At 38.6% G+C, this 23,145-nt stretch overlaps 1 protein-coding gene across 1 annotated transcript; it reads left to right on the forward strand.

The window, feature by feature from the left end:
• Window positions 1-22,059, forward strand: dhrs12 (dehydrogenase/reductase (SDR family) member 12). The gene is made up of 10 exons (XM_017479427.3): window positions 1-286; window positions 11,684-11,817; window positions 12,903-12,985; window positions 13,407-13,499; window positions 16,239-16,320; window positions 17,509-17,570; window positions 18,851-18,955; window positions 19,784-19,874; window positions 20,087-20,224; window positions 21,436-22,059. Exons 1-10 carry the CDS (start codon window positions 231-233, stop codon window positions 21,564-21,566), a joined length of 975 nt encoding a protein of 324 aa, XP_017334916.1. The 5' UTR covers window positions 1-230; the 3' UTR covers window positions 21,567-22,059.
• The last annotated feature ends 1,086 nt before the right edge of the window (window positions 22,060-23,145 follow it).

The raw sequence follows: 23,145 nt of genomic DNA on the forward strand, positions 1-23,145 counted from the left end.
CGGAAGTTGTCCAACACGATTTTTTTGTGTAACAACATCGTTTCCTGATCATCTGAGTTAATTTTCAAGTCATTCGCTCCTGAAAATCAGGCTTGTGCTTGAGATATAGATCTACAGCCGTACAGTGCGCATTGTTGACACGCGTTGTGTGCTATGGTTATGCTTATGAAACAGTAGATGTAGAAGGTGTGTTATATCAGTCGGTGTATTCACGATCAGAAGACTCCAGAATGTCTTTTTACAGAAACGCTGTTTGGTTTGTGAAAGGTCTGCAGGAATATACAAGGTAAATCAGATTATTATCTCATAATTTTACTCGATATGTGGGTGCAGAGGGCAGAGGCGGTGTGGATGTAAACACAGAGCTAAGTTAATGCTGGCCCTTGCTATTATTTCTAACAGCTCATTCCGGGGAACAGGGGGAAAATTACGGTAAATTTGTTGTTAAAATTGAATTTTACACTAAATTACACTTAGTCCAATCCGGATTACAAAAAAATCTGTTCAGTATTTTACTAACACAAGTTGTAGTCTGAGCTACTAAAGTTTAACCACACTTACATAATATATTAAATTTAGTACATACATATAAAAATTATAAATCGAAACCCTTTGTTTACCTTTATTTATTTTACATTTTACAAGTAGTGTTTTTCTAGGAATAAAAAAGCTTCATGTCAGAAGTGAGATTCGAACCCAGGTCTCCATTTGGAGACCAGAATCCTCCTTACACAAGGAGTAAGGTCTGAACCTTAAACCGTAAGGTCTGAACCTTAAGCCTTAGACCGCTCGGCCATCGTGCCATTGGAAAATTTGTTGGTTCTTTTACGTCACCAGCCTACAACACTATGCCTTGTGCTGCTTGGCTGATTAGACGGAAATATATATGTAAAAATATAATATCCTGGAAATTAAGTTAAATTTTCCGTAATTTAATTTAAAAAATGGAACTTTCATATATTCTTGATTCATTGCACATAAAGTGAAATATTTCTAGCTTTTTTTGCTTTAATCTTGATGATTACGGCTTACAGTTTATGGAAATCAAAAATCCCGTATCTCAAAATATTAGAATAAAGAATTTATAATACAGATATGTTGACCTGAGAAGAGCTCTAATCAGCTAATTAACTCAAAACATCTGCAAAGGTTTCCTGAGCCTTTAATCTCTCATTCAATATATGAACGTTCCACTTTTTGAAATCACAGATTTTTAAAAAAAAAAAACTTTTCCTCAATATTCTAGATTTTTGAGATTTAAATCTCATCTTAAAACGTATCAGTTTTCTCAGTGTTATATGTCTCAATGTGTTGCTATACATTTAGCTTTCAGTGACTGTACTATCTGTATTGCATTTTTCATTTTCTGTGTTTGCATGTTCATTGTTTTTCACACAAGTTGTAGTCTGAGCTACTGAAGTTTTCACCACATTTACATTACATATTCTAATAAATTACAGCATTAAGAAAAGCTTTATTTGTTTTACATTTCACAAGCAGTAGTGTTCTACAAATACTGTCAGAAGTGGGATTCAAACCCACACCTCCATTCGGATACCGAAATCATCCTTACACCAGGGGGAAAGTCTGGACTTTGAGTCCGGCACCGTAGACCACTCAGCCTGCCTACGACAACACTGTGTGTGTGTGTCTGTGTCTGTCTGTGTGTCTGTGTCTGTCTGTGTGTCTGTGTCTGTCTGTGTGTCTGTGTCTGTCTGTGTGTCTGTGTCTGTCTGTGTGTCTGTGTCTGTCTGTGTGCACATTACTTCAGATCCTCAGAGAGTTCTTTGCCATGAGGTGCCATGTTGAACTTCCAGTGACCAGTATGAGGGAGTGTGAGAGAGATGGCACCAAATTAACACACTTGCTCCCCATTCACACCTGAGACCTTATAACACTAACAAGTCACATGACACCGGGGAGGGAAAATGGCCAATTGGGCCCAATTTGGACATTTTCACTTAGGGGTGTACTCACTTTTGTTGCCAGCGGTTTAGACATTAATGGCTGTGTATTGAGTTATTTTGAGGGGACAGCAAATTTACACTGTTACACAAGCTGTACACTCACTACTTTACATTGTAGCAAAGTGTCATTTCTTCAGTGTTGTCACATGAAAAGATCTAATCAAATATTTACAAAAATGTGAGGGGTGTACTCACTTTTGTGAGATACTGTATATATATATTCTTTCATGTACTACTGTTTACTGCTCTTTATGGTATATTTTTTTAAATGTAGAAACATTTAGTTTTATTATACTGAAGGCATCTTTTCTTTACAGCATTTCTTTGCATGTGCCTAAAACTTTTGCACAGTTCTGTATAGATATATACAGTATAGAAATATAAACTTTTGTTTTAGGGGGCATAGTGGTTAGCCTCGCACCTCTTGGGGGAGCCTCTTTTGTGTTCCACAACGTTCTCTGTCATTCATGGTACACATGTCTTATGAATTAGGAAACTAATGATGGCATCATCGGCTAAAACACATGCACAGGTTACTTTACTTCCTGAAGTGTGGACCCAAATACAAACACAAAATGTAAATAAAAACAGAATGCATTTTGTGTTTGTCCATGCACATAAACAATACAAGGAACTTGCACAAAGATCATGAGGACAAAGTACAGTCAAAGTTCTTGCTGCTTAATATTGACTTCCTATGCGTTCTTTGGGTCGTACCAGGAATTTTCTGAGACTCAGACTTGTGTTGGTGATCTCAGTAGGGAACTGGACCTTGCTGCCAAAATCAGCTCTCCTTCTCCAGTACTGGGTTAAAGGAACTATCCTTGATGGAACTCTTCAGACCACTTTTCAGACAAAAAAGTGATGAACTTGAGGACAAAGTAAAGTCAGAGTTCTGGCTGCATAATATTGACTTCCTTTATGTTCTTTGGCTCGTACCAGGAATTGTCCATCCCTCAACAGAATGTAGACATACATTTGCATGGTACAGTGAAATTCCAGTGGTGCAGTAATAGGTGTATGTTGTTGGTTTGTTGGTCTAGGGGTATGATTCTTGCTTTGAATGTGAGCAGTCTTGGGTTCAACTCCCAGATGAGCCCATGTTTTACGTTTAATAGTCTGGGTGGAAAAGGCTACTGCAACCCTGACCTGGGGGACGACTTGATTCAAGGTGCAAAGGTCCAAAAAGGTTAAATTCCCACATGAGCCCTTGCTTTTCTGTAGGGCTGCACAATTAATCGAATATCGATCGCGATTACGATTTTGACTGCCCACAATTACATGAACATGATCGACTGCGATATTGATGTTTAAAGTTCGTCCTCCGCTGATAGAAAACTCCACTGCAGATCAAATCAGGTTACATCTACAGATGTAATCAGGTTACGTGGACAAGACGTGATAATTCACTAGCAAGCCGGAACGTAACGCATGCAGTAGATGGGGCCTAGAGAAGGGGGAGGAGACAAAATAAACCCATCCCACCACCGACATAGACACACAAATGGCAAATAGAGACATTTCTATAACGTAACAACATCTGCTTCTCTCAATTTCCCGATCTCACAAACCGCCATCTTTTATTGATCCCGCAAAATGACCTGCAGCTGCTACTGTGACCTGCTCATGTAGACACAGTGGCATCGGGCGGAGTAAATTAATAATAATGCTAATGTTACAAGGTGTGTTTAATTTAAACTCCTTTATTAAATATTTCCTCACTAATCATAATCAAGAGTAAGACCTGTTCAGTCTGTAAACATACAGTACACTGCTGCTCTCCTTCTACACCAACTACACAGTTGCCAGATATCACTAGAAAAGTCAACTCCGGTTTCCATGTTTTTGATTTAATCCCCCAAAAGCGCTTGGCATCTGACGGGTAAATGGACTCACCCAATCACATCCTATGAGATTATTCTGACAGATACACAATATACGCAGAGCAGTTCGAGAACTGGCTCCAACCCAGAACCATGACAGTGGAAATAATAGTGTAGCTTTAAATATATTTAAGAGGAGCAGACTTCAAAGACTAAACATTGATGTTTATTGTATTTCTTTACAAGGTGGAACAGGTTAACGGTTGTTTTTTGCATACAGTCTGTAAAACTAACTGAAAATATTACATTTAGTTTATCAGAAAGTTAAATTAATGTGTCATGGCTCACACTATGTTCCTAAATTCTGTCATAATTGATAAGCTCAAGTTTTCTCATGCCCTTTTTGAAATAATTCAAAAGTCTATGTGAAAATCTATTGGGATTTTGTCGAGGGAACCGGTGTGATGCTAACTTCCGGGTACAAAATGAAGTCTTCCCTGCACCTCTCTATTGCGTGGTTTGTTTGCGTCTCTCCTCCTGTAAACACTGTTATTGCCTTTTCTGCATATGTCTGAATTGTTTTCATTTGGTTGCATATTGTTATATTTGATGCATATTTTCATTTGGTTGATGGAATTTTTATTTTTACTTATCCTATAATTTGGGTACTATTTTATTTATAATTTGCTTCTACGAGATGATGCACTTTAAGGACCAATCTAATTTGATGCAAAGGTTTGTACATTAGCAGGAATGTAGCAAAACATGGAGGTGAAAGCAGCAGTCTGTTTATTTAAATAAGAAAGTTCAATAAAAATGTTGTCCCTAAAATCAATTAATAATTGTGATTAATAATCGGGATTTCAATATTGATCAAAATAATCGGGATTATCATTTTGACCATAATCGTGTGGCCCTATTTTTCTGTCAACTTGACCTTCTGTAACCGAGGGCCATTTTATTCCAGTCACCACCATCAAGCTTCCCATCATTGTTAGTCAAATGCCATCTTGTGACATCAACAGTCCTTTTCAGGGAATGCACCTTCCAGGAGAAATCATTTTCAACCTTGGTCCAATATAGGAAAAATCTTAGATAATGAGGACAAAGTAAAGTCAGAGTTCCTGCTGTGTAATATTGACTTCCTTTGTGTTTTTTGGCTCATACCAGGAATTGTCCACCTCTCAGCACAAAAAAACCTCACTGAGACCAAATCAGTCACCAAGAACCCTGTTTGTAGTTCTCTTTTTTCCAGCAGAATATCTCCAAGCTCTGCCTCACTTGCATTGGATAAAGGCATTAGCCAAATAATTAAAATGGTAACATTTCAGTTCAGCAAGTCTGATAGTGTATTTGTCAGTAGGTGGACAAAAAGCAAAACAGCCATTGCCCTGTGTCATGATGGTCGAGCAGTCTAAAGGTCCTTTTTCACTGCGCGTGAAGCAATAAAGTGAAGCGAATCGCAGATGAACGGTGCTTTTGCACCAAACGCAAAACGATTGATCGCCTTCAGCTAATTCTCGCCTGCATGATAGGTGGCGCTGACCGAGAATGCATTTTACGCCTGCACACTAGGTGGCACAACCCACTATTCAGCTAATCGGCCTATCGTCTTTGACCGCTGAGAAGAAGAATCACATAAATGTTGGCGCATAGCACCACAACACCAACTGTTATGAAGCACAGAAACTAGCTCTTTTTATTTTATGTGTATTTACCCAGAAAGGGAGGCAGGAAGTTTTTTTTTTTTGTGTTTTTTGAACATCAAGCTGTTTTAGTATGAATGAGATAATGTAAAATATAATGCAAGAACACAGTAGTGGGACAAAACCCGAGTTTTCTGCCCAAGACCAGCCTACTTTTTTCATGGTGGAAGAATTTTGACAGTTCAGTTCTTACTATCTCGTTATATTTATTACTGACATGTTTCAACAAGAAAATAAAGATAAAGAACAAATGACATACTAAGTATTGTTCTATGTTAAAAAAATCCAACTGTAACATTATGAAAAAAATATTTGCTTGCATTTAAACAAATATGAAGTATTTCAGTAAGAAATATACTTTATACTAGGGCATGTGATGACGGTTTGTTTATATCTCCATGGAACCCAGACTTGTGTGTGTGTGTGAGAGAGAGAGAGAGAGAGAGAGCACCCACGCTCAGTAAACGGCACTTTTTAATGCATAACTAACTGATGTGAACCATTGTATCGGTAAAAGGCCAATTAAATGGAAACAGGCGCGAGACAGCAAATATCACAAACGTTTTTACGCAATATCACTTTGTCAATAACAGAATGCGCAAAAAGTGGATGGAAACTTGGCAAATGATAACAAGAACTCAAGATCCATTCTCTTCTCTCTGCCAGAATACTCTTCTTCTGTGTTTACACTGGTTTTCAAAACAGCTTTCTGTGCTATAGCGTCACCTATCTCGCCCTTTTGTGCAACAGCAGCGTCTCCGGGCACGTGATCTAAAGCTCAAATCTAATTGGACGGCCTGTTTCGTCTCCGAGCGGCAGGAAAACAAATTGAAACACTGGATGGGAAACAAAAGTGTCGCTTTGTTGTGCCGTGAATGATCGCACCCAGTGTGAATAGCTCCATAAGGATCTACTGTTTCGATTCAAGAGCATCATCGCGTCAAACTTTCTCCCCGGTTAAACGGAGGCTTCTTGTCTCTGAATGGAGGCGTGGGTGCAAATCCCATTTCTGACATCAGAGTTTTGTTATTTTAAATGAAAAACCTTCTTGTGAATATTATAACAGATGGGAAAGCCTAAGAATTGTATTTTACACCTCCAATGAGCCTGCCACTCAACCCATAACCCTTGGATTTTACTCTGCCTCACTTGTATTGGATAAAAACTTTTGCTAATTAAGTAAAATGGTAGAATTTCAGTTCAGCAAGTCTGTTAGTGTGTTTGTCAGTAGGTGGACAAAGAGGGAAAAAAGCCTGCATCTTCTGTCAAGATGGCCGGCGGTCTAAGGTGCCAGACTCAAGGTTTACTTCTTCCCTTGGTTAAAGGGGTTTTCTGGTCTCCCAATGGAGGTGTGGGTAAATCCCACTTCTGACATGAGTGTTCCTTTATTTTAAACAAAAACCTACTTGTGCATCTCATTAAAGTCCAAGTCAAGTTCCTTGAAACGCACAGCATTATTTGATGTGGTGACGCAATGTCAACTGAAAGTGGAAGTCAGGGTGGGGCATATGGAGTGGCTCCACCTTCTTTTTAAATAGCCTGTAGCATTCAGCTTACCTCACAACCCGGGCTAAGCCGTACTTGGCAGTTAGTACCATGGATTTTTATAAAGCTGGGGACGGGACACTTCAGATTCTAAAGAACGTTTGATTGGACAGAAAATCTGATGAGATGCTGAAGTGGAGAATTACGTCTTCAAAATCGTTGATCCATATTGGTGGTAGAGAGAGACTGTGAATTGTTAACGCACTCTGTATTCCTGGTATTGAAAATCCTAATAGTGAGCAGGTGTTGGGGGGACACTTCCCTTGCAGTGTCAGGACGGCGAGTGGTCTAAGGCACCTTCCCAGTGACTAAGGCTGTGACAAGCCCCACTGGCACTGTTAATGCATGCTCCATGCCAGTGGCTCCATATGGCATTGGGCAGCTGCAAGGTCGTCAGCCGGGTACCACCTCTCAACACCGTGTCACTCCTTTGACCCCGGAAGGTCTCCTGGTGGCAGAACAGTGGCAGGGACATCTCCCTGCCACCCCCTGCAGCTAGACCTTGGGGTAGATGTTTCTTCCCCAACACTTCTTCTTTGTCCTCACCCAGCACCAAAAGCTGCTTTTCCTAGCCTCTTCACCCAGGTCTTTCCGGGCCTTCCACTGGTTTGCTCCAGTCACTCCCATACCCCTCAGGAGGCAAACAGTTGATGTTCCAGCAAAGCCATGGCATCCTACTTCAACTGGGTAGATGATGGTTCTTCAGCCAGCCTCCTTACAGTCAGCAACAAGATCTGAGTACTTCAGCCTCTTCCTCTCAAAAGCAGCTTCTATTCCTTCCTTCCATGTCCCCAATCCAGGAGGTGTGAGGCAAATGTACTAACCGCTATGCCGTGGTGCCCCCTTAGCCCTGGTCCAATATAGGAATAATGTAGGATCTTGCACAAAGATCTTGAGGACAAAGTAAAGTCAAGGTTCTGGCTGCATAATATTGACTTCCTTTACGTTCTTTGGCTCGTACCAGGAATTGTCCATCTCTCAGTAAAAACAACCTCATTGAGAGTAAATCAGTCACAAAGAACCCTGTTTGTAGTTATCTCTTTTCCAACAGAATATCTCAAAGCTCTGCCTCACTTGCATTGGATAAAAGCATTTGACAAATAAATAAATGGTAAAATATCAGTTCAGCAAGTCTGATAGTCTATTTGTCAGTAGGTGGACAAAAAGGAAAAACAACCATTGCCCTGTGTCATGATGGCCTAGCAGTCTAAAAGTCCTGTCACACTGAGCACGACATGATAAAGCAAAGCGAATCGCCGATGAACGGTGCTGTTGCACCGAACGTGAAACCACTGATCGCCTTCACCTAATTCACACCTGCTTGATAGGTGGCACTGACTGAAAATGCATTTTACGTCTGCACACTAGGTGGCGCAACCCACTATTCAGCTGATCAGCCTATCATCTTTGACCGCTGAGAAGAAGAATCATGTAAATGTTGGCTGATAGCACCACAACGAAAACTGTTAAGAAGCACAGAAACTAGCTTTTCTTATTTTATGTGTATTCTACCCAGAAAGGGAGGCAGAAAGTTTTTTGTGTATTTTTAACATCAAGCTGTTTTAGTATGAATGAAATAATGTGAAATATAATGCAATAGGACAGTAGTGGGACAAAACGCGAGTTTTATGCCCAAGACCAGACCACTTTTTTTCCTGGTGGAAGAATTTTGATGAATGAAGTGACAGTTCAGTTCTTACCCTTTATATTTCCCGTTATATTTATTACTGACATGTTTCAACAAAAAAATATAGATAAATAACAAACGACATACTGAGTATTGTTTTCTGTTAAAAAAAAAGTCCAACTGTAACAATATGAAAAAAATATTTGTTTCAAACAAATATGAAGTATTTCCGTAAGAAATATACTTTATACTATGGCATGTGATGACGGTTTGTTTATATCTCCATGGTACCCGGACTGTGTGTGTGTGTGTGTGTGTGTGAGAGAGAGAGAGAGAGAGAGAGAGAGAGAGAGAGAGAGAGAGAGAGAGAGAGAGAGAGAAATATACTTTATACTAGGGCATGTGATGACGGTTTGTTTATATCTCCATGGTACCCAGACTTGTGTGTGTGTGAGAGAGAGAGAGAGAGAGAGAGAGAGAGAGAGAGAGAGCACCCACGCTCAGTAAACGGCACTTTTTAATGCATAACTAACTGATGTGAACCATTGTATTAGTAAAAGGCCAATTAGGTGGAAACGGGCGCGAGACAACAAATATCGCAAACTTTTTTATGCACATTGTTATCATTTTGTTGATAACAGAATGCGCAAAAAGTTGATGGAAACTTGGCAAATGATAACAAGAACTCAAGATCCATTCTCTTCTCTCGTCCAGAATCCTCTTCTTTGGTGTTTACATCCTACTTCTAATGGGTACATGATGGTTCTCCAGCCAGCCTCCTTACACTCTGTACACCTTACACGAGTACTTCAGCATCTTTCTCTCAAAGGCAACTTCTAATTCTACCTCCCATAGGACTGTTAGCTCGATGAGGAGCACAGGCTTGGTACCACTGTACCACATTACTATATCATGGTGGAGACTTGTGTTGTTGATCTCACTTGGGAACTGGAGCTTCCTGCCCAGATCAACTATCATGCGCCAGTCCTGTGTGAAAGAACTATCCTTGATGAAACTCTTGGCATGTTCCTTGTGTTCCCCCAACCTTCTCTGCTAAATTGGATGTGCTGACACAATGGTGGGGGATGACTTCTGCTTATGACTTGTCTACATCCCTCCAGATCTTCAACCAATCTGCTCAGGACTTGATCATGTTGGCACCTATAGCGCCTTTAGGAGAGCACAATCTTGTAGCCTGAGAAAATGTGCTAGAGACTTGCACTTGGACTGCTACGGAAAGGGCAGCATTCTTCCTGGCCAAACCACTATTGCAGGTTCAGTGGGCAGGGGAGTGTGTTGTATGTTGCCCTGATAAGAAAATTACGCCTTGCCTGATGTGTCTAACAACACCTTCCCACATTGTCCAGCCCACCTCTTGTCCCTGTGATACAGCCTTGATCTTTTAGCACTCATCCTCCATCCTTGTCACCTCAGATATGATCTTTTCTGTCTTGCTGGCCTTGTACCATACCCGCAGAGCTTCTCTCTACCCAAGACTTGTCTTTCCTGTGTCTTTGTGCTGCATAAATGAGCAAGTGCACATGTGTGTGTGTGTGTCTGTCATAAACATTTCAAAAGCCTTGCTTTAGGGAGCATGGTGGTTTAGTGGTTAGCATGTTTGCCTCACACCGCTGGGGCTCCGGGAAGGCTTGTTTTAAATTTATTTAGGTAATATTCATGAATGGGTTTTCATGACATAGCAACCACCTAGCAACACTTTTAACCATAATGTCTAAAACCATGTAAATGTTTTTAACATTTTTAACTTAGCAGGCTCTGTTAAGATAGCATGAAAGTGCATTAACAATCTTTAGCCTTCTAGTATTTTCCTGCTGGGTGGATCACTGCAGCTCACTTAGGAACACTTACATTCCAGTCTGCCTTCTATTTTGCCAAATAGTTAGCTCCATTCCACTCTATGAATTGGAAGCCAACTAAAACAATGCATTAAAAAAGACATTATAACAGATGGAAAAGACAAACACTTTTTTGCACCACCAAAGAGCCTGCCACTTAGCCCATAACCCATAACCATGCATTGTGCTCTGCCTCACTTGTGTTGGATCAAATCATTTGCCAAATAAGTAAAATGGTAAAATTTCAGTTCAGCAGTTCAGTTAGTGTATCTGTCAGTAGGTGGACAAAAAAGGAAATAAAAAGCTGTTTCTTTGAGTCAGGATGGCTGAGCAGTATAAGGTGTCAGACCCAAGTTTCAGACCCTCCCCTTGGTTAAAGGAGATTTTGCCCTCTGATTCGCTGTGTTGGTTCGAATCACATCTCTGACTTGTTATTATTTTAAATAAAAAAAACCTTCTTGTGAATATTAAAGTCCCCATGAAGTGTCTTGAAACTCACAGAATTAGTCAATGTTTTCATTTCCACTGAAACAGGAAGTCAGGCAGGACATATCAAGTGGGCCCACTCCTTTTTAGATAGCCTATAGCATTTAGCATACCTCACAGCCCAGGCTAAGCCGTACCTGACAGTTAGGACCTTGGTTTTTTATAATGGTGGGGGCAGGACACTTCAGATTCTAACGAGCATTCGATTGGACAGAAAATTGAAGAAGTTGAAGCGCAGAATGATGTCATCAAAATTATTGATCCATATTGGCGGTAGAGAGAGACTGTAAATTTTTAACGCATATATCTTCTACATGCTAATTTTGTCATTGTTTTGCAGCACATTACCTTATAGATAACCTTAAGGGTAATCTATTCATACTAAAATCCACAAAACACAAAAGGGTAAATACTACATAGGACACAGGTGACATGATCTGATACCATATATAGTTTTCTAATAGAAGGAATAAGAAGCTAAATCCAAAATGATTCTCAGTTGGACAGGATTAGATATAGAAGTTCCATACAAAGTAGGGATCTCTGTTGGCAGCATGTGAGGCCAATAACTCTTACCCAATGTTCATTTTTGTACCAGGAAATATTGCAGTTGTGACCAGTTGTGGGTGGAAACAATGAAGTTAAATCTACATTTCATTTTTTTTTGTTCCAGGGGTGGCTATGAAGCAGCAGCAAAACATTTTGTAGCTTCTGATCTGGATGTGGACGTAAGTGGCAGGTCTTTTATTATCACCGGTGCCAACAGTGGGATCGGGAAAGCGACCTCTCTGGAAATAGCTAAACGAGGTAAAACTGATCTCTTACATCCTCACAGCTGAGATGGTTAAAGGCTTAGCTGATTATTTATCAGTCAATTTTGTGTTGCAGTTTTACGATATCATGGACCACTTAATAACACACAAGCCAGTGAAATGAATTAAACCAATTCAATCAGAAAAAAAATCTAAATAAAAAATAATAAAATCTGTTAATGATTGTTATTTCTTCGAAAAATATTTTTGAGAATGACTTTTCTATAAAGTCTTGTTCATTGGGCTTCTTTTATCAATCTTTTACTAAAGGTTTTAGTTCTGTTTTCGCAAACCAAGCTAAAATGTCTGCCAGATTTATAAATGTTACAGAAGTGCTGTATTTTTCGTACTTGGATGTGTATGTTCATGAAAGCCAATCAACCGTAAATTACTAAGTACATGCGAGGGACAGCTGATTTGCATTTAGTGACACCCACAAAACTCCTTAAAACTGCACAGTTATAAAACTGCTCCACAAAAAGTACACAGACAGTTGGGAGCACACACAACAACTACACACACAACATTCTCTAGAGATTACACAGAATGGTGCAAAAAAACAAAAAACATCCTGTGTTCATCCTGGGTTTGTAGGCTGAAACACATTGTTTACAACCACATCGCACCATTCTGTGTAAATGCTAAAGCCTGTTTTGTGTGAAAATCCCAGGTGATTAGCAGTTTCTGAAATACTAAAACCCATGTAAACTAATATCCATGCCACGGTTAAAGTCACAGAAATCACTTTTTTTTTAAGCTCTTGACCTGTATTTTTATGGTATTATGCATTGTGCCAATCTGCTACCACATGATTGGCTGATTGGTTAATTGCATAAATGAGCAGGGATACTGGTGTTCCTATAAAAGTGGAAAGTGACACCATGGCAACCCTACTGATAAACAGAGATGACACACAGACACACAAGGTTGTAATTCTATTAGATGCGTAAAGTCGGATGAAAAAGCCTGTGTCTCAGACTGTCTCCTTATATCCCGCACTAACTCGTGGTGTGTCCCAATGTAGAACTGCTCCTAGATATATGAGTTATGATGTATTTCCCTGTGTTGTTAATCTCTTAGGTGGTACAGTGCACCTGGTGTGTCGGAATAAAGATCGTGCGGACGAGGCGAGGAAACATATTGTAGAGATGAGCAAAAATGAGGTAAATGTTTTTATTCTTAAGACCATTGCATTGATTCTTTCTTGTCATACCAAAAGGAAGGTGTCCATCCCGATATTTAGCAACATGACTAAAGAGTGAATTGTGCATTTTCATTCAATATTTTAAGGATATTTTAAGGAAAGGTGGACGCGGGAAGTGCCATGTTAGCTAGAAAAGCTTCATTGTGGCTGGTAAACACTTAAATAATCTAGTCTAGTGTACTATTCTGCCGCTAATTTGGGACGTATCTCTGAGAGACTTTATCACATCTTTTCTTTTGGCACACTTTTACATTACAGGGACAGTGTTTATTTTCCTTTTTTGTTTCCAGATAAGAATTTGCATAAAAGCAACACGAAGCGAACCAGATTTTTATTTTAAGTGGCCTTACTAATTAACCTATTTGTACTGATTTTTCCAGAACGTGCATGTGCATATTGTGGACATGTCAAGCCCCAGAGGATTGTGGGAGTTTTCCAACTCGTTCACTCAGAACCACAGTGTGCACGTGCTGGTGAGTGTGTTCAGGATGCTTCTGTGTGAGTTGCAGAGATAATGCAGACCCTGATGTATAGATTGTTTGAAGAAAATAAGAATGAATTCTTTATATACATACACACACATACACTAGGGATGTCACGATACCAAAAATCTAGTAGTCGGTACCGATACCAGCAAAAGTACACGATACTCAATACCAAAGTCAATACCACGGTGTGTAAAAATAAATGAATAAATAAATAATACTTGAACATTAATTCCTTTATTTAAACATTTGAGCATTATAAAAACAATAGTGGCAACAGTCACATAATTTAAAAAAAGGCAATTACAAAATAGATATATAATAAATATGTAGGCATAAAATGGTTTTTCTTTGAGATGTTCTGAAATGAGGTCTCTGGTTTCAGTGTATAGTTTGGAGATCTCTGTATACATGAAGTAATTTCTGCTTGGTAGCTGGTATCTGGGGTTGAACTGCTGAAGCATTTGCTGGAATCCATGCTTTTTCTAACTTGATCCATGCATATGCATTCAGCAACTGCCCTATCCAGTTTCCTTTCTTCGTTTGAGTTTTTGTCATATTTTCTGTGCCTTTTATAAGCTTCTTTTAAGGTTGGCTGTTTTAATGTTTGCTGACTTTGCTCCTGACTCTTCTGGTAGACATCCTCTTCTGGCTGATACTGGAGAGGGAGAGGGAGAGAGATTTTAGTTATCAAACACTGTCTGATAATGACTAAAACAGTCGAGTCTACAGGTGCTAAGGTGCACTCCTAAACACACACCTTATACACTGAATGCAAGCATTAGTTTAAATTCACTGACATGGTCTCAGTCGACTCTTGCCTTTTTTCCTCTCAACGAGTCGGGGAGGAGCTGAACTTGTCGCCATAGAAAAACATTTAGAAAAACATAGATACACACGGGAAAAACTTTTGTAGTTTTTCCGTGTACGTAGTTCTTCTTCGTTACCACTTGTGGATAAAACACTTGCGCGTATTTGCTGCCCCCATCAGGTTCGGAAGAATCGCAACCCCGGTACTTGCGGTACTTTCGTTACAACCAGTACCAACGGAACTGCAGAAAGACAAGTACCGTCACATTTTAAGAATGTTGGTACCGATTTGGTACCGAAGTATCGGTTCTCATGACATCCCTAACAAACAAACACACACACACAGTGGGGGCGTTGAACACGTCAACATTTATTTCAGTAAATATATTTCCAATTAAGCTATTCACATGAAATTTTCACCAGACATCAGTATTAACTCAAGAAATCCGGAAATATAAAGTATTCACAACATTAAAGTCCATAAATAAAGTTATGTGTAATAAAGTGGAATGACACAGGAAAAAAAAGTATTGAACACGCTAAGAAAAAGCAGTTCTCCAAAGCAAGGTAAGTCAGTCAAGGAACCAGCTGAAATAAGTAATTATACCTTCTATCTGTGCAAATTATATCAGCTGGGTTAGTAAATTGATTGTCTATATAAAGGCTTTTCGTTACCAAGCTACCAAGAAACATCTCATGATGGGTAAAAGCAAAGAGCTCTCCCAAGCCCTTCGCAACCTTATTGTTGTGAAACATATTGATGGATTCAGATACAGATGTATTTAAAAACTTCTGAATCCTCCAGTAAGCACCATTGGGGCCATTATCCGCAAGTGGAAGCAACATCACTACATCATCAATCGGCCATGCACAGGAACTCCTCACAAGATTTCTGACCAGGGAGTCAGAAGAATAGTCAGAAGACTAGATCAAGAGCCCAGGACCACTCGGAAAGAGCTCCAGAAACACTTGGAAGCAGTAGGTACCATCGTTACAGAGAAAACAATAGGCAATGCACTCCACTGCTCACGCTCTCCCCACAAGACTCCATTACTAAAGAAAAGGCATGTTGAAGTTCGTTTAAAGTTTGCTACAACTCATTTGGACAAGCCTATGGAATACTGGGAGCGTGTAGTCTAGTCAGACGAGAGCAAAATTGAACTTTTTGGCTGTCATACTACACACCATGTTTGGAGAAGAAATGGTACTCCACATCACCCTTAAAACACTATACCAACAGTGAAGTTTGGAGGTGGAAGCATCATGTGTGTGGTGTGGAGCTGTTTTTCATCACATGGTACTGGCAGACTTCATATAATTGAAGGAACGATGAATGGAGCCCTTTACCGGAATATTTTTGAGAAGAATCTGCTGCCATCCAACAAGATGATGAAGATGAGACATGGGTGGACCTTCCAGCAGAACAACGATCCAAAGCATACAGCAAAGGAAAATCAAGGCATTAGAATGGCCCAGTCAATCATCTGACTTAAATCCAATTGAACAAGATTTGAAGACAATATATTTAGAAGAATGGGCCAAACTCACACCTGAATACCGCGGCCGATTAAATTCTTCATACATGAAGCACCTTGAAGCTGTCATTACAAACAAAGGCTTCTCCGCTAGGTATTAAATAAATTTCAGTTAGCGTGTTCAATACTTTTTTCATGTGTCTTCTGCTTTATTACATATAACTTCATTCAGGGACTTTAATGTTTGGATTTCTTTATATGTGTGGATTTCTTGAGTTAATACCAATTTCTCATGAAAATTTCATGTGAATAGCTTCATTGGAAATATATTACTGGAAAAAATGTTGATGCGTTCAATACAAAAAAGTCATAAAATGTTTTGTCTTAAAGGTGGTCTATAAATGACAGTATATAGTTAAAATTGTTTATTATTCACATACAGATCAACAACGCTGGGTGTATGGTGAATCAGCGAGAGTTGACGGAGGATGGCTTGGAGAAAAACTTTGCCACCAACACACTTGGTAAGAAAAGAAAAGGTTTCCGGTTAATTAGTAATAATTCTGACATTTAATACTGTGTCTAGTGTACAAATATACAGTACATGATACGACACTGATGTCTTTGTACTTATGGACCTGGTGATAAATGCTCCTTTTTATTTTGAATGTTCATACTCATTATACTATAAACAAAGTGACCACTATGAAACAGGTAAAATAATACAGCATTCATGTATTCATTTATTGTGCAGTCCAGGCATTAAAGCATATGGCATTATGCAAAAGTTTACTTTATTTTTTATATACATTTTTAGGCCAAAATGGCTGCTTAGATCCCATTTGCACTGGTGGATTTCAGATGTTGCACCCCCCTTTTTACAGCTTTTGAGAATAACATGACAGTAAAATAGAGCACAATTACTGCAATAACAAACCTAGAATTTAAATATAATAGCTAGATGAAAAGTACCATCATTGTAAGCATCATTTTTATTCTTCTCTGGATGAGGTTTTGGGGAGATGAGTGGTCTCCATTTGGGTGCTGCTGGGATCCAGTCCCACTTTTTTAAATGTAAGCTCTGTCTTAGTTGCTGTTTTACTGGGTTTGGGGTATGGCGATATCCTACAAGGCTTGGTATGATAGCTGCCTGTGAAATATCTCCATTAGTTCATTGGTATTTCAGGTAGTGATTCAGGTAGTGATTCACAGGTAGTGGTGAGAGGATTTTCTCCCATTTTCTCACCAATTGGGTCACCTACCGTTTCCCACCCACCAACCAGCTCTCCCTATCATACAACACTTACCACCTGTTTAAGGTCCAGGCTATCACAAGCTTCCTCCAAGAAACCTGAAGGAGGAAAGCACTAGCCACCCTTTTCTATATACATGAGCTCACAGATGCCCACAGTTGGCTCGTCTGTCTATGATTGACAGGGAGCAGAGAACAGGCCCCTCCTACTCAAAGAGCACAGCCAGTTTTGCTCCGTTGGCTCCTGGTCACAGATGCCTGTGGGATCATCAGGTTTTGAACTCACAATCTCCTAATGATATGGTGAACACGTTTCTCTTGCCTGGTCTACGTCTGAACCATTCTTGGAAGTTGTGAATGGTGTAATTAGTATGGTAGCAAGGTCAGTAGATTAGAAATAAACAGTACAAAATGAAATTGCTTCTATGTGGACTTTTTCTAATTAATATTCTTGCCACAGGAACATTCATCCTGACCACAGCGCTGATTCCTGAGCTTAAAAAGTCCCAGGACCCAAGAGTGGTGAGTATGTTTCAGAATTTCTGTCTAAAGTCTCAATTTTACAGATTGTAATTGTTTTTATTGCTGTGTTAAAGAAGTTATAGAGTGTGTAAAAGAATAACTGTAACTTATTCAATTAGACACTCCTATTTAAAATAGCTATTTTACATTTTATTAGTTCTATGTGTGCTTTAGCACAGTCCCTTACTTAACTGTTTGTGACACATTTCAGAAGCATGCAATATTTTATGGTACATATTTATCCATTTATATGCAGTTCATCCATTTAAATAATGCATTTAAGGATATGTTTAGATTAACCTTTAATCTTGTTTACATCAGATATTGTATACTTATAAAATGTAGTGTAACTATGTTAAGTAGATATACTTACATCTTATTAAGTCATATTCAATATTTGATCATCTTTGTTATGGATAAGCTAATCTATATATAATTTAACACACTTAACACTTTTAAAACTTCTAAAAGCAGTTACATGTTAACTAAATAACTAAAAATCTAATAAAAATGTAGCCAAATGTTCCTATAGCTAAATTAAAGTTAAATACCCAGATTAAAGTTAGATATCTAGGTTTAAATGTAACATTTTATTGAACATAGTATTGTGTTTAAGGTAAATAACACAAAAATGTGCCCAAAAATAATAGTAATTTGGGACTCCCGAGTGGCACAACAGAAAAGCCACTATCATCTGGAGATCATGAGTTTGAATCCTGATGATGCCATAGCCATCCGTGGCCGGGAGCCCAAGAGAGCAAAACTGGCTCTGCTGTCTATCAATCACATCAACACTATTCACTCATGGGCATCTGTGAGCTGTTAGGAAGTGGGCAGAGTGTGTTATGCTGTTCCTTGACATTTGCATGAGAAACAGTTTGAAAAGATGTGGTGGCTGGGTTCACATGCCTCGGAGGAAGGATGTGATATCCTTCACCCTCCCTGGTGTTACAGTAGCTATTGTGTGATAGAGGAGAGCTCTCTGATGGGTGTGAATTGGCCATGAATAAATTAGGGAGAAAATCACAAAAATAAATAAATAAAATCATTTAAATTGTATGTAAATATCAAATATGTCCCAAACAGTCTTAAAATTAAGTAGCCAAGTATCCCAACATGATAAATTTAGCTTTTCCATGATTGAGTTGATCAAATATTGAACATTTCTTAGTTGAGATCTACATGCAACTAGTTTCCAAAGTTATTTAAGTTTTAAGTATATGCTATTTGATGTTAGTTTAGAGACCATTTACACTAATTAATGTGCAATTGTTTATTAGATCACTGTATCGTCAGGAGGAATGCTGGTTCAGAAACTCAACCTTGATGATCTGCAGTTTGAAAAAGGCACTTTTGATGGAACCATGGCTTACGCACAGAACAAGGTACACACACGTACATCACTGACATTAAACAAGATAAATCAGAAGGTTGTTGAAACGATACATGTTTCATTAAAATAGCATTACATGCCAGGACTACATTTATGGCATTTGACAGACCCTTATCCAGAGCAGTTAGCATTTATCTCATTTATACAACAGAGCAGTTGAATTAAGGGCCTTGCTTAAGGGCTCATGATGTTATTATCAGAAGTCCAACAGCTTAACCACTGGGCTACCACTACCCCTAAACTAAACACCCAGTGTTGTTTGTAGTCAATGCTTAATGACTATCAATTGTTGGTACTGTAACACTGCATTATATTTTACATACACCTTACATACGTAATACTACATTACATAACACTTTACATATGTAATGTAAACCAAATAAGCCAAATAATCATCACCTTAATGAACATGTTTGTGGTTGTTAAATGGAAAAATTCAGAACTGAGTCTGAAAGTATTTACATAATATTTTCAGTTTTAATATTTACACATGGAGCCCAGAGTTCAGTCATGAATGTGGATTTTCAGTCATGAATTGAATAAACAAAAATGGCTGGTGTAGTTAACATTTAGACAAATATCATTTAATACATGTGTTAACTAACTTACTTAATATTACTCATGGTTTATTATGCTACCTTTGCAGTTTGATATTACTAACGCAGTAAATGATATCAGTTAAGGGAAACTCTTTCTTGCCGCCATTAATCCACTGTTGTATGAGCTGCTCTGGACTGCTATTAATGAAGGATGATCTCTGCTGTCTTGTTGTTTGTTGTCATTGATCATTTTACATCATGTTTTTTTTTCCTGTAACCAGAGGCAGCAGGTGATAATGACAGAAGTTTTGGCGCATCAGCACAAAGAGATTCATTTCTCATCCATGCACCCAGGTTGGGCCGACACGCCAGGTGTGTGTTAGAGAGAGAGGGAGAGAGTATGTTATGTTTGGGATCTTAGTAATTGAATTTCTGACCACAAAAACAGCAAAAGGAAAAAAAATTAACACTACTGGACAAAAACACTGAAGTGCTGATGAAACACATAAATATACAATAAATATAATAAAACATTAAGCTGATTGGCGCACACAAGCACTCACTCAGTTCTTTTGACTGTGTAGCGGTGCAGTCGTCCATGCCGGATTTTCACGCCAAAATGAAGGACAGATTACGCACAGAAGCACAAGGAGCCGACACTGTGGTGTGGTTAGCTGTGTCTGATGCGGCTGTGAAACATCCCAGCGGCCTCTTCTTCCAAGGTGAGCAAAAGTTCTTTCTATTCAGTTCATTCTTAACACATGAGAATGTATTACCTGAAACTATGTATAAGCTGTGTAAAAAAAAATATTTTTTAGCTGTGTATTTAATTCCGATATCACATGCTCCTAACACACATGGTACCTGCACACTGAACGGTAGTTCACCTTCTGATATGTCACAACCATTCATTTTCAGTGCAGAGTCCCAGATTGTGTGTAAGGGGTTGTGGGATCGTGGACAAAGTCGAGCGGTATTTAAGTTTATGCAACTTACAAACAACTGCTTCATAACTGCTGACCAATCATGACTCAGGAACAAAGGTGCTGTTATACAGCTGCAAATAATGTTCCACCTAGATTGTTCAGAATTGCATGAAATGAAATGAAATGAAATGAAATCATGTACAAAAAGTTATTTATAGCAGTATCTCAATTCTCTCTAAAGTGTGAACCTAATCTGTACAATTGCACCAACTGTCAGTACACTTGGGGAGTTAAAAGTTTTAAATAACATGTTTGCTGTTTGTTAATTTGCCCATTTATGTATCCACATTAGAGAAATAAAGCCAAAATGTCATTATTAAATGGCTTTGTGAACCTTCAGACAAGCATACATCTTAAACCGGTTTTCAGACAGTGTGATGTCTTTTAAGATTATTACTTGTCACACTGTAGGAGATTATCTCAATAAAATCTTGGCCAAATTCGGATAACATCTTGCGATAATGTTTTCTCCATGTCAGATTTCACAATGAAGATCGTCTATTAAAGAAAATGACTACATTCTCTTTATATCATCAATCAGTGTGATCTGGGCTCACATAAACGCAAACATTCTTCAACTTGAGCTTGAGGCAATAAGGTGACTTTTTTCCTGTGCACTACCGTATTTGTAGCAGCCTCATGAGTTGCCATGCTCCTATTGGTGGCTTTAAGAACAGCGTCGCTCTCAATCTTGAGATTTCTCAAACTACTACAGCTGCCTATGGTTGCAGTAGCACTAAATCGGTGAGAATGTCACCCAATGCATTCTAAGTCCACCTGATGTCAACTCAGGAACAAATATTTCTCTTACAACATGTCAGAAAAATTAGGCTGAAAACTGTGCAGTGTAAAACCAACTTTACACACCATGCAGTGTATACCTCACCCAATATTGTCTTGATGGAGAAAAGTAATTTATTATGAGTGGAACATTTCTCTCACTTCAGACAGGACACCAGTGGCCAAACACCTGCCTCTGGCCTTTACCAGATCATCTTCTGAGGAGGAGAACAAGCTCATGAATACGCTGGAGCAGCTCAGCACACAGTTCAAGCCGCGCCTTACTTCAGGTCTCTAAAGAACAACAAACACTCAACTGGATACAAAATTGAATCTGTGTTTGTATGATCACTAATCAAAAATTATTGAATTTATATTTCTCAAACACATTTTATTAATAACTCTAAATAACAGTCAAAATGGTGGATTAAAAATGTGTTGTTAAAAGCTGTAAGGTTTCCTGTATCAAGAACAAACAAAATTCACTATTATGAATTATCACTACTATGATTATTTTCCTGTCCAGCACAGAGATTTAGAGCCTTGTTTACAATATGTTTTTGGTTTTTTTTAATTTACCACATTGACCACATTAACAAACTCACTCCATGACAAACTTACAAATTAATATGAAATTGTTTACATTTTGCGTTCTGCATAAATCTTGCTTGGTTTACTGTGAAAAGTGTGATACCGATACCGTAGTTCTGCCTTTTATGCCTTCTTTTAAATTAATAATAATTAATTCCACAATTCTGAAGGAAATGCAAATAAAAACTTTATTCTCTCAATTTCAACAAGTTGTTTCACATTAACTGGTCTCATAAACAGAAAACACATTACTCAAATTAACATTAACACATGAACTAAATTCTGAAGATTAAACTAAGATTTCTTAACATATTGAGTGTTATTAATTCATATTAACATGAACTTTTTTATATATTAACATTAACTGGATATGAAATACACTACAACTATATTTTTCTGTGCAATATAGACTTTTTTGTCAACTCATCTTCATTTAAATCTTTCAACGGTGTACTGGTCCTTTAATTTAGGGCGAACAGCGCAGCAAAAAAAATAATAAATGATTCGACACCGAAACTCCCATTTCACTACTGCTCACTTCTGGTGTAAAATTTTAGCAGCGCAGAGCTTACAGAGCTTACAAACTGCAGTTTTGTCATCATTCCACACAAGAGACATCTTTACACACAGCACAAAATCGATGTGTTTTCCCACCCCATTTGATTGACAGCATATAATCAGCCCTGATCATCAGAAGTTTTTAAACTATCGGCCGATGGCCCATAGTGTGAAAAATAGCCTTGGTCGGCCGACACTAATTATCGGCCGATACATCAGTGCATCTCTAATAGAAACCCAAGCTCTGTTGGATCAAACCCAGGACCATTCAGCAGTGAAGCAGCAACACTACCCACTACACCATCCTGTAAAACCTTTCACTTTGGATAATTAATTATTCAGGGTGGCATGTTGGCCCAACAGGCCATGTTGTTGGTTAGATCCTGAGCTCAGGTTAACAATTTCATTCCAGGATATATATATTTTTTTATTGTTTTTTGTTTTTATCTAAAATGATGTAAATCATATGCAAGACCAGTTTATCCGATCTTTATCCAATAGTTTGGGTGAGTCTGTGCCCACTGTAGAGTCAGATTCCTGTTCCCGTCGTGGTCAGTTGGAACTAGTCTGGCCGTTCTCCTGCGACCTCTCTCATCAACCAAGCATTATGACCCACAGACCTACTGCTCACAGGATGTTTTTCGCACCATACTGTGTAACCTCTAGAGACTGTTGTGTGTGAAATTCCCAGGAGATCAGCAGTTTCCATTCCTATATAAAAGTTTTAT

Source organism: Ictalurus punctatus, chromosome 6 (assembly GCF_001660625.3).
Source record: "Ictalurus punctatus breed USDA103 chromosome 6, Coco_2.0, whole genome shotgun sequence".
Taxonomy (NCBI): Eukaryota; Metazoa; Chordata; class Actinopteri; order Siluriformes; family Ictaluridae; genus Ictalurus; species Ictalurus punctatus.

Coding starts and splice junctions, on each gene's coding strand:
- dhrs12 (XM_017479427.3), top strand. CDS start 231: ATGTCTTTTTACAGAAACGCTGTTTGGTTTGTGAAAGGTCTGCAGGAA. Junction 287..11,683: donor GGTCTGCAGGAATATACAAG/GTAAATCAGATT, acceptor TTTTTGTTCCAG/GGGTGGCTATGAAGCAGCAG. Junction 16,321..17,508: donor CTTTGCCACCAACACACTTG/GTAAGAAAAGAA, acceptor TTCTTGCCACAG/GAACATTCATCCTGACCACA.